Source organism: Muscardinus avellanarius, assembly GCF_963383645.1.
Source record: "Muscardinus avellanarius genome assembly, chromosome: 14".
Taxonomy (NCBI): domain Eukaryota; kingdom Metazoa; phylum Chordata; class Mammalia; order Rodentia; family Gliridae; genus Muscardinus; species Muscardinus avellanarius.
Window position 1 is genome coordinate 86,583,171 of NC_137800.1, and position 12,382 is coordinate 86,595,552.

Genomic DNA, 12,382 nt, shown 5'->3' on the forward strand with positions numbered 1-12,382 from the left:
AAGCTTTCTTCCTCCTCCTCCTCCTTTTTTTTTTTCCTTAGAGGAGGCCTCTTTCTCCTCCCCTCTGGAGCCCAAACTCAAGCCGTAATGTTGCCCTAGACAGCCCGGGCCGCCCTCAGCGCAGACGGCGCTGTCCAGCGTCCTGCGTCCCCGTCCTCCGGGGAGCCGGGGCCTCCGTCCGCGCACCCCCCGCCCTCCCTCTGCCCACGTCCACCTCGGTTTCCCTCCCGGTCCCCCCTCCCGGTCCTCGGCTTCCAATCCGCGTCGCGCTCGCGTCCACGGGGCGCTGGGCGAGGGGCTCCGCTGCGGGGGCCGCCCTCCCCGGCTCCGGAGCTGGGGCTCGGGCAGCTCCGCCCGGCCCCGACCCCGGCCCCGGCCCCGACCCCGGCCCGGCCTCCGCGCTCTCCGGCCCATCCAGGGCGCGCAGGGCCGCCGGCTCCATCTTCCTCCCCAGCTCGGCTCCGCCCGGGGCTCCGGGGCGGGGCGGGCTCCGGGCGGCTCCTCGGCGGGGGGAGGCGGCCTCCCGGCCCCCCCTGCGCCGCCCGCGGCCCCCGCCCCGAGCCCGGCCCCTCCCCACCCCGCCGGCGCCGCCTCCCTCCCCTCCCCCTCCCTCCTCCCTCCCTCCTCCCTCCATCCCTCCTCCCTCCTCCCTCCATCCCTCCCGGCTCCGCGCCGCCGCCCGGGGGAAGGAGAGACGGGGGTGGGGTTTGGGGAGGCGAGAGTGGAGGGAGAGACCCAGGCCGGGCCGGGCCGGGGCGAGGGGCGGAGGAGCGGGCGGCGGAGGCCGCGCCGGGGCCGGGGCCCGGGCAGCCGGGAGCCGGGCGGCCGCCGAGGTAAGCGCGGGCCGGGCGCGGGGGCCGGGCCGGGGCGGGATGGAGGCCGCCGGAGCGGCCGCGGGGGCCGGGGGAGAGGAGGCGGCGAGAGGTGGAGTCCCGGGAGGGTGGGGGGCGGGCGGCGGCGAGGGTGGGGACGGCCCTCCCCCACCGCGCGGCTCCGCCCCCGCCGCCTCCGGCCCCGGCCCGGCCTCCGCCTGCGAGGCCGCCGAGGGAGGCCGGCTGCCTCCCGGGCCGCCGCTCACCGCCGCCTCTTACTCAGATGCTGCTGCTGCTGCTGCCGCCGCTGCTGGCGCCGCTCTTCCTCCGCCCCCCGGGCGCGGGCGGGGCGCAGACCCCCAACGCCACCTCCGAAGGTGCCCCTCCCCGCGCCCCCGCCCGCCCTGCCCTCCGCGCGCCGCCCGCGGCCAGCCCCACTCGGCGGCCCCTGCCCTCCTCCCTCTCACCCCGCATCGCTCCTCTGCTCCACCCCCCCCCCCGTGACCCCGCCGCTCCCAGCCCACCGCCCTGTCCTGGTCCCACACACTACACCCGCACCTCCCCGGGTCCCACCTGGCTGCCCAATAGGGCCCCTAGCGCCCCCCTCTCTTTCCCCTTTGGGATCCACTTCTGACATCCTCGTCCCCCCTCCCCGCCCCGCTGGCCCTTTAACCAGCCCCCATCCATGCACGACACCCTTCCGATTTCTTAATTAGTTTTCCCCAGTACTCCCAGCCAGCTCCCCTTACTGGCGGAGTACCATCACTCGCGGTGACCCTCGCCCCTTACCCTCTGTCCTTTAGCCGGGCATCTGCAAGGCCCCTCCCTCCCGGGGCCCTGCGGGCCCACTGACCACGCCCTGCGCCCCCTGGCGGGGCCGCCTCTCCCTCACCGCCCCCCGTCTGTGGCCCCCACCCCTCAGGTTGCCAGATCATACACCCGCCCTGGGAAGGGGGCATCAGGTACCGGGGCCTGACTCGGGACCAGGTGAAGGCCATCAACTTCCTGCCGGTGGACTATGAGATTGAGTATGTGTGCCGGGGGGAGCGCGAGGTGGTGGGGCCCAAGGTGCGCAAGTGCCTGGCCAACGGCTCCTGGACAGACATGGACACGCCCAGCCGCTGCGGTGAGTAGCCCCGGAAGCCCCTCCCCTCCCCTGCCTCGCGCGCAGCCTGGAAATCCAGGGTGACCCAGGGTGACCGCATCCCCGAGTTCATCCGATGGACCCCACTACCGTGCCGGCCATCGGATGCTGCGGTGCCGCTGGGGCCAGCCCAGCCCGCAGCCTGCACACTCTTCAGTCCGTCTTCCCTTCCCTGGGCCCGTGGTCATTGCTTGAAATAACTCTGACCGTTCATCTTCTGACTTACTGTCTTTGAGGATCATTAATGGCAGACTATGCCCACCTCCCTCCCCCCAAAAAAATTCTAAAAGGATTTCAATACATTTTCCAAACACCTGTCTCCAAGTCCAGTGGCTGTATGCTATACCCAGGAAACAAACAAACAAAAAAGCCGGGTTGACTATTAATATAAAGCAACCATGTTACGAAAAGCCACTCTGAGTGTGATGCGAAGTTCTATACATCTACACATCTCAAAGGCAGAGAACCGCCCCCTGGCGCGGACGGGAAGCCATTCCTTTGGTGTGCCTACAGCTCCATCTTGGGTTCCTACGCGGAAACACTGTTTCTTGTTTTCTTTTGAGGATGTGTGGATGCTTGCAGGGCTCAGGGAGGAGAGGAGGGCAGGGACATAGATCCCTTTTGCTTTTGATTTTTCCCCCCAGTAGAGTAGGATGCTTGTGGGCCGAACCCCAGACCGGAGCCCTGCTCTCTGAGGGGAAGAAAGGAGCCGCCCCCAGCTTGCCATCTCTCCTCATTTTCTTATCTCTCTCCACAGTCCGAATCTGCTCCAAGTCTTACTTGGCCCTGGAAAATGGGAAAGTTTTCCTGACGGGTGGGGACCTGCCCGCTCTGGACGGAGCCCGGGTGGATTTCCGCTGTGACCCCGACTTCCATCTGGTGGGCAGCTCCCGGAGCGTCTGTAGTCAGGGCCAGTGGAGCACCCCCAAGCCCCACTGCCAGGGTGAGGGGACTGGCTGCGTGCATGCAGCTGCTGAGAACGCTTGGGTGGGGATGGGCTGGGGTGGGAGTGGGTGGTGGGAAGGATGGGGCGTATGAAGGAGGCGGGGGAAGGCCTTTGAGAGGCGCAGGGGGAAGCCAACTCTACACCTGCCAGCCGCGGGTCCACTTTACCTTCCACGCCTCTGTCTTTTGGTATCTCCCCCCTGCTTCCGGTTCTTGGGCCTTAATCTCCTCTTCTTGCGAATCTGCCCCCAGCCTCTCAACCTTCTTGAGGACTGCTTACATGCCACACTTTTTTCTAGACGCATCCCCTTTCTCTAAATTTAGAGCATTCTCTGCATCACCCTCTTAGGACCCATCCCTCTGGTCCTTGAGTGATTTGGAAGATCCGGGATTTAAGTGGTACATGGCACTTTAAGGGGAAAAAAAACTGTCAGGAGGAGATCTGGGAGTGGAAATGTATCAGGGCACCCCCCCCAAAGGAAACACCCCCCCCAAAAGAAAAAACAAACCAATCTGAAGTTGGGTGTAGACTGATCAGACATTAAGGACAGCCCAGGGGCAGGATGGGAAGAGGGTAGCTCTCTCTGCTCCTGCACACACTCCTGCATCCCCTGAAGGAACCCTTTTTGTGTCAACCCCCTTTTTCTGCCATCGAGTTCTGCAGATGTCTCCGGTTTGTGGCCCTCAGACCCGCCCTGTGCAGCCTCCGCCTGGGATGGGGCATGTGTTCCTAGTGTCAGGAATCCTTTGCCCTGCAGACTTTCCCGAGATCTAAGGTTCTTCCTTTACTCAATCGATGGCAGTTACTTAGCTTCTAGTTTACTCTTCCAATTGGAACCGCCGCGTCCACTGAGGGGCGGTTTTACTGTTTGGCTAAGAAAACTCTTAAGCCTTCCAGGAGTCTCAACTTCGCGGGCCTGCCTCTTTTGTGTGCTCTAAGGAGGCAAAAGGCTCTAAGAACGTATTCACATGCTAACTGGTTCTTGTAAAACCAAAATTGCAAACATACTTTAATAGCAATAGCGTAAAACCAATCGTATTGTAATTTTTTTTTTGCCTAACTAGAGACCCCCTAAATTTTTATAATATCCAGGCTCCACCAAACCAGGATTTGCCCTGCCTTACTGTTGGCCCTCCTGTCTCAACGCTGTTGTCCTATGAAAAATAAAAGAAGAAAATCCGCCAGTCCTGACCCCCAGCCCCACCTTGCTCTTATCCCCAGGCACCCCCTCCCCCGAAACGCAGGCTTCTGCCCTCCCCGGCCTTCGGCATGGACAGGTGTGGGAGGGGGCTGGGGATCAGGCCTGGGAAGCTGGGCGCCCGTGGTAACTCTTCTCTGATCCCGGTCTTTCCTGCTGCCAGTGACTCGAACTCCACACTCAGGTGAGACCAGAAACCCCAACCGCGTGCACTGCACCCCCCGCCCGGCACTCTTTACCCGGCCCACAGGAGTCCCGCCCGGCCCCGGGGGCCTCCACCCCCTCCCCCGGCCCGCCCCAGCTCGCGGCGCCCCCTCTGTCCCTACCTGCGCCCCGGCTGGAGCCGAGTCCTCCGCGGGCTCCGCGATCCCGCCCGGGCTGCACCTCCCGGGCTCCGGCAGGGGGCGGCAGCGTGCGGGAGACCCCGGCCCCCACCGCCCGCCCGGGCTGCCTCCGACCTCCGGGGGACCTTTGCCTGCTCGCCCCCTGCCCGGGGCCACGCCTGATGGGCTCCACCAGCCCGCCCTCCTCTCCACCCTGCCCGGGACCTTCTCTCTCTCCACGGTTCCTTCTCCCATCACCCTTTCTCAGCCTTCGGTCTGTCCCATCCCACGTTCCCTTCCTGGACTCGCACCGCTCCCGTCTACACCACCCCTCCCGTCCTCACCCGTTTCTGTCTCCCAAGCCCCCCCCCCCCCCACACACACACCAGGGGTTCACGCCCTCCTCCCCACCTGGGCACCTGGGCCCCCGTCTGCCCCGCCCGGCCCTTCCCCTCCCTGCGGCTCCCCCCGCCCACCCCGCCCTCGGGGCCCAGGCTTTGGGAGCGGGGACCCCTACCCCCCCAGGCTGCGCCCTCTTCCCCTCGGCTCCGGCTCGCACCTCGGCGCTCCTCGCTCGCATCCCCGCCCCCCTCCTCCCGCCTCCGCCCCCCGGCCCGCGCGCCGCCCGTGACGTCAGAGCCCCCTCCCAGCGCCGTCTCCCTCCTCCTCCTCCTCCTCCTCCTGCTCCTCCTCCTCCCCTCCGTCGGTCAGTCAGTCCGCGAGGAGAGTCCGCGGTGGCGGCGGCGGCGGGAGCGGGAGCCGCGGGGGCCGTGGGAAGCCAACCTTCCCCGCTTCCCCGGGGCCCCAGCCCCCTCCTCCCCACGACACCGGGGATGGAGGCGCCTCGCCGACACCCCCTCAGCGGCCCTCCTCGGGAAAAGTGTCCCCCCTGAACTCCTCCCCCATCCCAAGCAGCTACCCCCGCCCCCTCTCCGCCATGGGTCCGGGGGCCCCCTCGCCCCTGGTGGGGTGGCCGCTGCCGCTCCTGGTGGTGATGGCGGCTGGGGTGGCTCCGCTGTGGGCCTCCCACTCCCCCCACCTCCCGCGGCCTCACCCGAGGGTCCCCCCGCACCCCTCCCCAGAACGGCGCGCAGTGTACATCGGGGCGCTGTTTCCCATGAGCGGGGGCTGGCCAGGGGGCCAGGCCTGCCAGCCCGCGGTGGAGATGGCGCTGGAGGACGTGAATAGCCGCAGGGACATCCTGCCGGACTATGAACTCAAGCTGATCCACCACGACAGCAAGGTAGCCGGGACCCCGGGGGGGGGGGGGCCGGGGCCGGGGCCGCGTTGGAGCGGAGGCAGCCCCCTCCCTGCGCGGCGCGGAGCCGGGCTGGGGGCGCCGGAGCCCGGGGAGGGCCGACCGCGGGGGCCGGAGGTTCAAGATGAGGGTCTCGGGGCTTCGAGGCGGCGGCGGGCATGCTTGAGGCAGACCCTGGCCTCGCAGCAGGAGGCTCGGGGAGGTGCGGGGTTGGGGAAAGTGTGATGGACTGAGGCTCCTAGCTGATCCCGGCCCTCTGGGGGCAGCTAGCCCTGCACTGGGTTGGGGGCTGGAGAGAGCGGCAGATTGGGGAGCTGGATCAGGGGTTGATATTTGCCATGGCAACAAGGTAAATCTTGGGCGTAGGTTGGGTTGGAAGGCAGAGAGAGAGAGAGAGAGAGAGAGAGAGAGAGAGAGGAGAGAGAGGAGAGAAAGAGAATGAGGAAAATTCAGAGGAACCTGAGAGCCCCAGTTTATTTATCAAAACAAACAGCAAGGTAGCTGCGAGCCCTCCTGGCTCCTCTTCCTTCCCACCCCAACCCTGACGAGGATTCCTGCGCTGCAGGGATGTTCCGACCCAGCAGCCTTGGGTAGGACTCTGGTCAAGAGGTGGGCAGAGGCACCCGGGAGTGAATTGCCTTAGTGGCCCCCCACCCGGAGCCCTCACCACAGCTTGGGGGTGGAGAGGAGCCCGGATCCTGGGGGAAGAAGCAGAACCCAAAGACCAGCGTGGGGGAGGGGCGGGAGGGAGAGGGGTCCCGGGCCAGGCTGAGGATGTGCATTCTCAGGGCCGGTTGTCTCTTCCCTTTTAGCACGGTGGCCTCTAGGATGTGAGAAAGAAGAGGTAGGGTTAGAGGAGAGGAAAGGAGGGGGGCAAGGAAATTGGAGTCTGGGGGAACAGGGGATTGGTCTGTAATAAGATTTCTTTCCCCTCTCTCTCTCCTGCCTGAGTAGCTGGGGAGTGGGGAAAGACATTCCAGAAAGAAAGGAGTCTTGGGTCCTCTTCACATGTGTCTTCTCTGACACGTGTGTCCCCCCGCCCCAGGCTTCAAGGGTTGGCTTCTGGGAACGGAGTAAATGAAAGGTGAGGATTTGGTCTGTTCAGGTGTGGTGGGGCACACCTGTAACCGCAGTGCTGGGGAGGCTGAGACTGGAGGATCACTGGTTCCAGGCAACTTAGCTAGCCGCTGTTTCCAAACAATAACAAAAACTAAAAAGTGCTGGGAGTATAGCTCAGAGGGAGAATGCTCCTGGGCTCAATCCTCAGTCCCCCCCCCAAAAAAAAAAACATAGGGTGTGGATTTGGGGTGTGCCGAGGCTTGATATCCATTCTTTAGAACATCAGTATTTATCTAAAAATGGGCTTGTGAGGGGAGAGGAGGCAGAAGCGGGGTACAGGTAGGGGCTGGAGAGAGGAGAGCACGCAAGGACTGTCGGGCGCCTGGAGAGAGAACTTAAAATCCCTTTGAACGACTGCCTTTTCTGTGGCTCCCAAAGGTCAGTGTACTTAAGAATCACCAGAGGAGTTTGTTAAAAATACCGACTCTCAGCTGTGCGCAGTGGGGCACGCCTGTAATCCCTGGATTTGGGAAGCTGAGACAGGAGGGTCACAGGTTCGAGGACAGCCTCAGCAAGTACTGTGACTCTCATCAACCTAGTAAGAAGCTGTTTCCAAATAAGTAAAATAGGGCTGGGGGTGTAGAATGCCCCTGGGTTCAATCCCCAGTCCCATCACCAAAAGAAAGAAAGAAAGAAAGAAAGAAAGAAAGAAAAGAAACAACAAAAAAAGTCTTAAGTCAGGTGTGGTGGCACACCCTTGTAATTCCAGTACTTGGGAGGCTAAGACAGGAGGATTACAGGTTCGAGGACAGCCTCAACAAGTAGTGAGATTCTCATCAACCTAGTTTCAAAATAAAAATAAAATAGGGCAGAGGGTATAGCTCAGAGGTAGAATGCCCCTGGGTTCAATCCCCAGTGCAAAAAAAAAAAAAAAAAAAAAAAAGAGTCTTAACTTCTTGGCCACTTTGGAATCCCAAGTCCAATCTTCATTTTTACCAATAGAAATTCTGCATGGTGCGTGTCTGAGCTCTATCTAACCTCAAAATACCCATGGAAAGAATAGCAGGGTCTTGGCAAAGAACTAAGTATTAGGGTCAAAACGAAAAGTACAGGTATATTTCTGAGGTATCGAAGGGGCCAAGCTCTGGAGAGGACCTGGGAGAATTGGCTGGGCCGTGGGGAAAGCGGAGGGACCAGGAGGCAGGCTTTATGACGGGCAACCCAGCAGGGAGGCCGTGCTGTGAGCTCAAACTCACCCACCATGGCATGGAGAGCAGCTGGGGGCCCAGGAGAGGGGAGCTGGAGGAGAAGGTAGCAGAGGCAGCCAAGGGGGAGAGGAGACCTCAAGGGCACCGGACCATGTCAACCGGAAGGTGCCCCTTTGCTGCCCACCAGGGGAAGGGGAGCAGAGAGAGTGCTGGGAAGGGGGAGCCTTGTGGAGGATGAATAGAGTGTGGAAGGGATCTGAGAAAAGAGGAGAAATGCTGGCTGGGTGCAGTGGTGCATGCCTGTAATCCCGGTACTTGGGGGCCTGAGACAAGGGCAGGTCGCAGGTTCGAGGCCAGCCTCAGCAACTTAGACTTGGTTTCAAAGTAAAAAAAAAAGATAAGCAAAGTTGAGGTTGTAGCTTGGAGGTAAGAATGTCTCTGGGTTCAACCCCCCAGTACAGAAAGAACGGAAAGAAAAAAGAAGAAAAAAGGAGGAAATGAGATCACATGAAACTATAGGTTCTTAGTTGACCACATTATTCTTATTTATTTTATTTTTTTTTCGGTGGTAGCACAAGGGATGGGACCCAGGGGCCTTCTATCTCCGGACTACACTCCCAGACCTATTTTTTTTTTTTATATCTTATTTGGAAACAGGGTCTCACTGAGTTGCTGAGAGGCTCACTAAGTAGCTGAGGCTGGCTTTGAACCTGTGCGATCCTCCTGTCTCAGCCTCCCAGGTGCTGCGATTACAAGTGTGCGCCGCCACGCCCAGCCCCTCATTGTTTTTATTAACCAGTTCTTCCAACCAGAGGTGAAGGGGTGCTGAGGGGGCTGTGGGGGGAGCTGGGGGCAGGGTCTGCAGTAATAGATGGTTGGATGCAGGCAGATATACAGAGGTGCTCTGGGAGCGCAGGGCTGAGGTGGGTGGGGCAGGGGTGAGGGGCAGGGGTGAGGGCCAGGCGGCCGCAGTTCAGGGTGAGTTTTCTGTCTTCAGATCCACCAGCTCCTGGCTGACTTCCCACGGCGTCCCAAATGTCAGGCGCCGTGGGGGGTGAGCGGGCCCTAGGCACCCTTGTTTCTTTCTTCCTACCTGTCCCGAGGTCCCCTGGGCCTCCGTCTGTGTCCCCTCTGCCCTGGCTCCCCGCCGGCTGCCATTTCTTCTCCACTTCCTTTGGGGCTCCAGCAGCTTCTGAAATGTCAGGTTTCAGCAGGAGGGGGACAGGCAGTGGGGGACCCACAGCTGGCTCTCCTCCCCCAACGCCCCTCCTCCCAGCCTCCCTCTCTGCACCCCCAAAACCATTCGGTTTCTAGAGAGTTCCGTGCTATCTATTCTCCCCATTTTTTCCTCCTCTTAGATTCCTCCCTGTTCTCCTCTTTTTCTTTTCCTAATGGACCTGTCAAATGTCAGGGCCCAGCAGGAGGGGATGGGGCGCTGACAGCCCCCCTGCTGGTCGTGCTCCGTTCTCTCCTGCTTACTTATCACTAGCCCTGAACAGAGGAGAGAGAGGAGGAGAGGAAGGGAGGAGAGGGAGTGTGCGCAGTGGAGGAGGAGATCGCAGGATGCGGAAGCCCAGCCGCCTGGGGGCCTGGGGAGAGTTACTCATGTCCCGGAGACCCTCTTATTCATGTTCCCGGAGACCCTCTTACTCATGTTCCAGTTACTCACGTTCCCGTAGACCCGAGGCAGGGTGGCAGGAGAGGTGGGCTTGCCATGTTTGAGGATATGCCCTGAAAGAGAGCAGGCACCTGTGCCTTGATCCCGAAAGAGGGGCGTGCACGGGAGAGGGGAGGCTTAAGATGACAGATGGGATGGAGTTTAATGAAAGAGGGGAAGCAGGAAACTTGACAGGAAGAGATGTCAGGGAGGAGAAGAATCTGGTAATAATGATGGAAATGAGCTATTGAAGAAGGAACTAGGCTGCCCAGGACGGAGGGGAGGGGCCTCAGGGGCACTCACCCTCCTCCCCTCCCTCCTCCCCGCACAGTGTGACCCAGGCCAAGCCACCAAATACCTGTATGAGCTGCTCTACAATGACCCCATCAAGATCATCCTTATGCCCGGCTGTAGCTCAGTCTCCACGCTTGTGGCCGAGGCTGCCAGGATGTGGAACCTCATTGTGGTGAGCAGGGCTCTGGGGGCCAGAAGGTGGGGTCACCCCCTGGGGGGCTGTACAGACCAGGGGGCTTGTGTTTAAGAGGGACCCACTTCCCGCGGGGGTCAACACTTTCTGCAGGCCTGAGCTGGTCGGCTCTTTAGCTCCAGCGGCCTGGCCAGGCTGCAGCTGGTCTCTTCCTTCTGGAGGAAGGAACTGGAGTTAGCCGAGTGCGGGCGTGCACACTTCTAACCCCGGTACTTGGGAGACTGAGACAGGAGGATCGGAGGTTTGAGGCCAGTGCATGGTAACTCAGCCAGACCCTGTTTCAAAATTATAAAGAAGCCAGGAACAGTGGTACCTGCCTGTAATCCCAGTATTTGGGAGGCTGAGACAGGAGGATTGCAGGTTCTTGGCCAGCCTCAGCAACTTGTGAGGCCCTCTGCAACTTAGACCCTGTTTCAAAATGAAAAAAGAAAAAATAGGGCTGGGGGTGTAGCTCGGAGGTAGGATGCCCCTGGGTTCAATCCTCAGTAACACGTGTGTGTGCACGCGCATGCACACACACACACCCCAGACAAAGAAGGAACTGGGGTTAGATCAGCTAAGGAGCATCCCAATAGGTCGTTTTTTGAGAATCACTTTCCCTAACAGTGAGGGAAGGTTTGGAGAGAGTTGGGAGGAGGCCCCCGAGGCAGGCGAGGGTTAAGGAGCTCTGAGCAAGCCTCCTGGTGTCCTGTCCGTGGCCGCGGGCACACCCTGGCGCCCTGTCCCTGCCGCCTAGCTATCCTACGGATCCAGCTCGCCGGCCCTGTCCAACCGGCAGCGGTTCCCCACCTTCTTCCGGACTCATCCATCTGCCACGCTCCACAACCCCACTCGGGTGAAGCTCTTTGAGAAGTGGGGCTGGAAGAAGATCGCCACCATCCAGCAGACCACGGAGGTCTTCACATCGGTGAGGAGGGACCGCAGAGGGGCCTGGGCGTCTGCTGTAAGAGACATGACGCAGGATTACCCTGGGGGAAGAACGTGATGTTTTATAGAAAGGGACAGATCCCGAGAGGGTTAAGTGCTGGCCCTTTCTGTAGCCAGGGGAACGAGGAGGTTCATTTTGGGATCCTCTCCATACTTTTGCTTTTGCTTTTTTTTTTTTTTTTTAATTTCCTTTTAAGCTGGGCGTGCACGCCTGTAATCCTGGCATTTGGGAGGCTGAGACAGGAGGATCGCGGTTCACAGACAGCCTCAACTACTTAGTGAGGCCCTCTGCAACTCAGTGAGACTTGTTTCCAAATAAAGACTAAAAAATAGGGCTGGGGGTGTAGCTCAGAGGTAGAATGCCCCTGGGTTCCATCCCCAGAACACCCCCCCCCACACACACACACACATTCTTTTGATGCTCAGTTGCCCAGACAGACAGACAGACAGACCCCAAAGGACTCAGTTCTATTAAAGTAGGTCCCATCCCAAGGTGAATCAGGAGGCGGGAGGAACTGTGTGTGGATTAGGAACCAGGGCCAGTCGTGGACTCCAGAGGCCCTGGAGGGCCTGGTGTGCAGGGGAATGGAGGGGCAGAGCTCGTGGACAGGGAGAGGGCAAGGGGCACAGGGAGAGAGGCGGACAGACAGACAGGAGACAGGCCCACAGATGTGGTGGTTGACTGTCCGCAGAGGGAGATGCTGTTGGAGAGGTTGAAGGGGGACGGGAAGCGTGACGGCAGAGGGGAAGCGCGTGCTGTAGGTGTGAAGATGGCGGTGCGCCCCTCCCGGGGAATCTCTCCTCTGGCTCTTCTACCCGCTCAGACGCTCAGTGGCCCTTCACCCTCCCCCGTCGCTCTTTCCCAGCCGCACAGGCTGTTTTCCTCTGGTCCTCGGGTCTATCTGCCCGCTTGGTCTCTCGTCTTTTCTGGCTCCTCTACGCGGTCTTCTCAGTGGGGTTAGCGGGGTGGCGTTGGTGAGCACAGACCCTCGGGGGTCTCGCCATGCACCTTTCCTCCCGGAGGCCACGTTGGAGGGCTCCAGGTGCTTCTTCGCCTTGGGGACAGAGCTGCCGAGGGAGTTTCAGAGCCCGACCCTTAGCTCAGTGTGCGATCCCCGCTAACGTCTCTGCCTTGTCCCCCCTTCGCCCACCACATCCCCTGCTTGTTCCTCACCCCCACCCAAGACCCTGGACGACCTAGAGGAGCGTGTGAAGGAGGCTGGGATCGAGATCACCTTCCGCCAGAGTTTCTTCTCGGATCCAGCTGTGCCTGTCAAAAACCTGAAGGTGGGATGGCCGGGAGCGCCGGGCAGAGTCTGCAGAGGGGACGGCGGTCACTCGAGGAGGGTTAGCTGGGCTGGTT

At 61.0% G+C, this 12,382-nt stretch overlaps 1 protein-coding gene across 4 annotated transcripts in view; it reads left to right on the forward strand.

Annotated features, from left to right (window-relative positions):
- Positions 1-1,095: 1,095 nt before the first annotated feature.
- The window catches only part of GABBR1 (gamma-aminobutyric acid type B receptor subunit 1), a gene marked incomplete at both ends in the record, with an annotated part of 37,049 nt that continues 25,762 nt past the window's right edge, over positions 1,096-12,382 (forward strand). Inside the window, 8 exons of one of the 4 annotated variants that reach the window (XM_080709945.1) lie at positions 1,096-1,189; positions 1,735-1,938; positions 2,714-2,899; positions 4,264-4,284; positions 5,506-5,666; positions 9,937-10,071; positions 10,829-10,999; positions 12,205-12,306. In XM_080709945.1, coding sequence (XP_080566071.1) covers positions 1,096-1,189; positions 1,735-1,938; positions 2,714-2,899; positions 4,264-4,284; positions 5,506-5,666; positions 9,937-10,071; positions 10,829-10,999; positions 12,205-12,306 — 1,074 coding nt within the window. Of the gene's footprint in view, positions 1,190-1,734; positions 1,939-2,713; positions 2,960-4,263; positions 4,285-5,505; positions 5,667-9,936; positions 10,072-10,828; positions 11,000-12,204; positions 12,307-12,382 lie in introns of those variants that run through there. The other 3 variants (XM_080709946.1, XM_080709948.1, XM_080709947.1) reach the window with 3 other exon arrangements.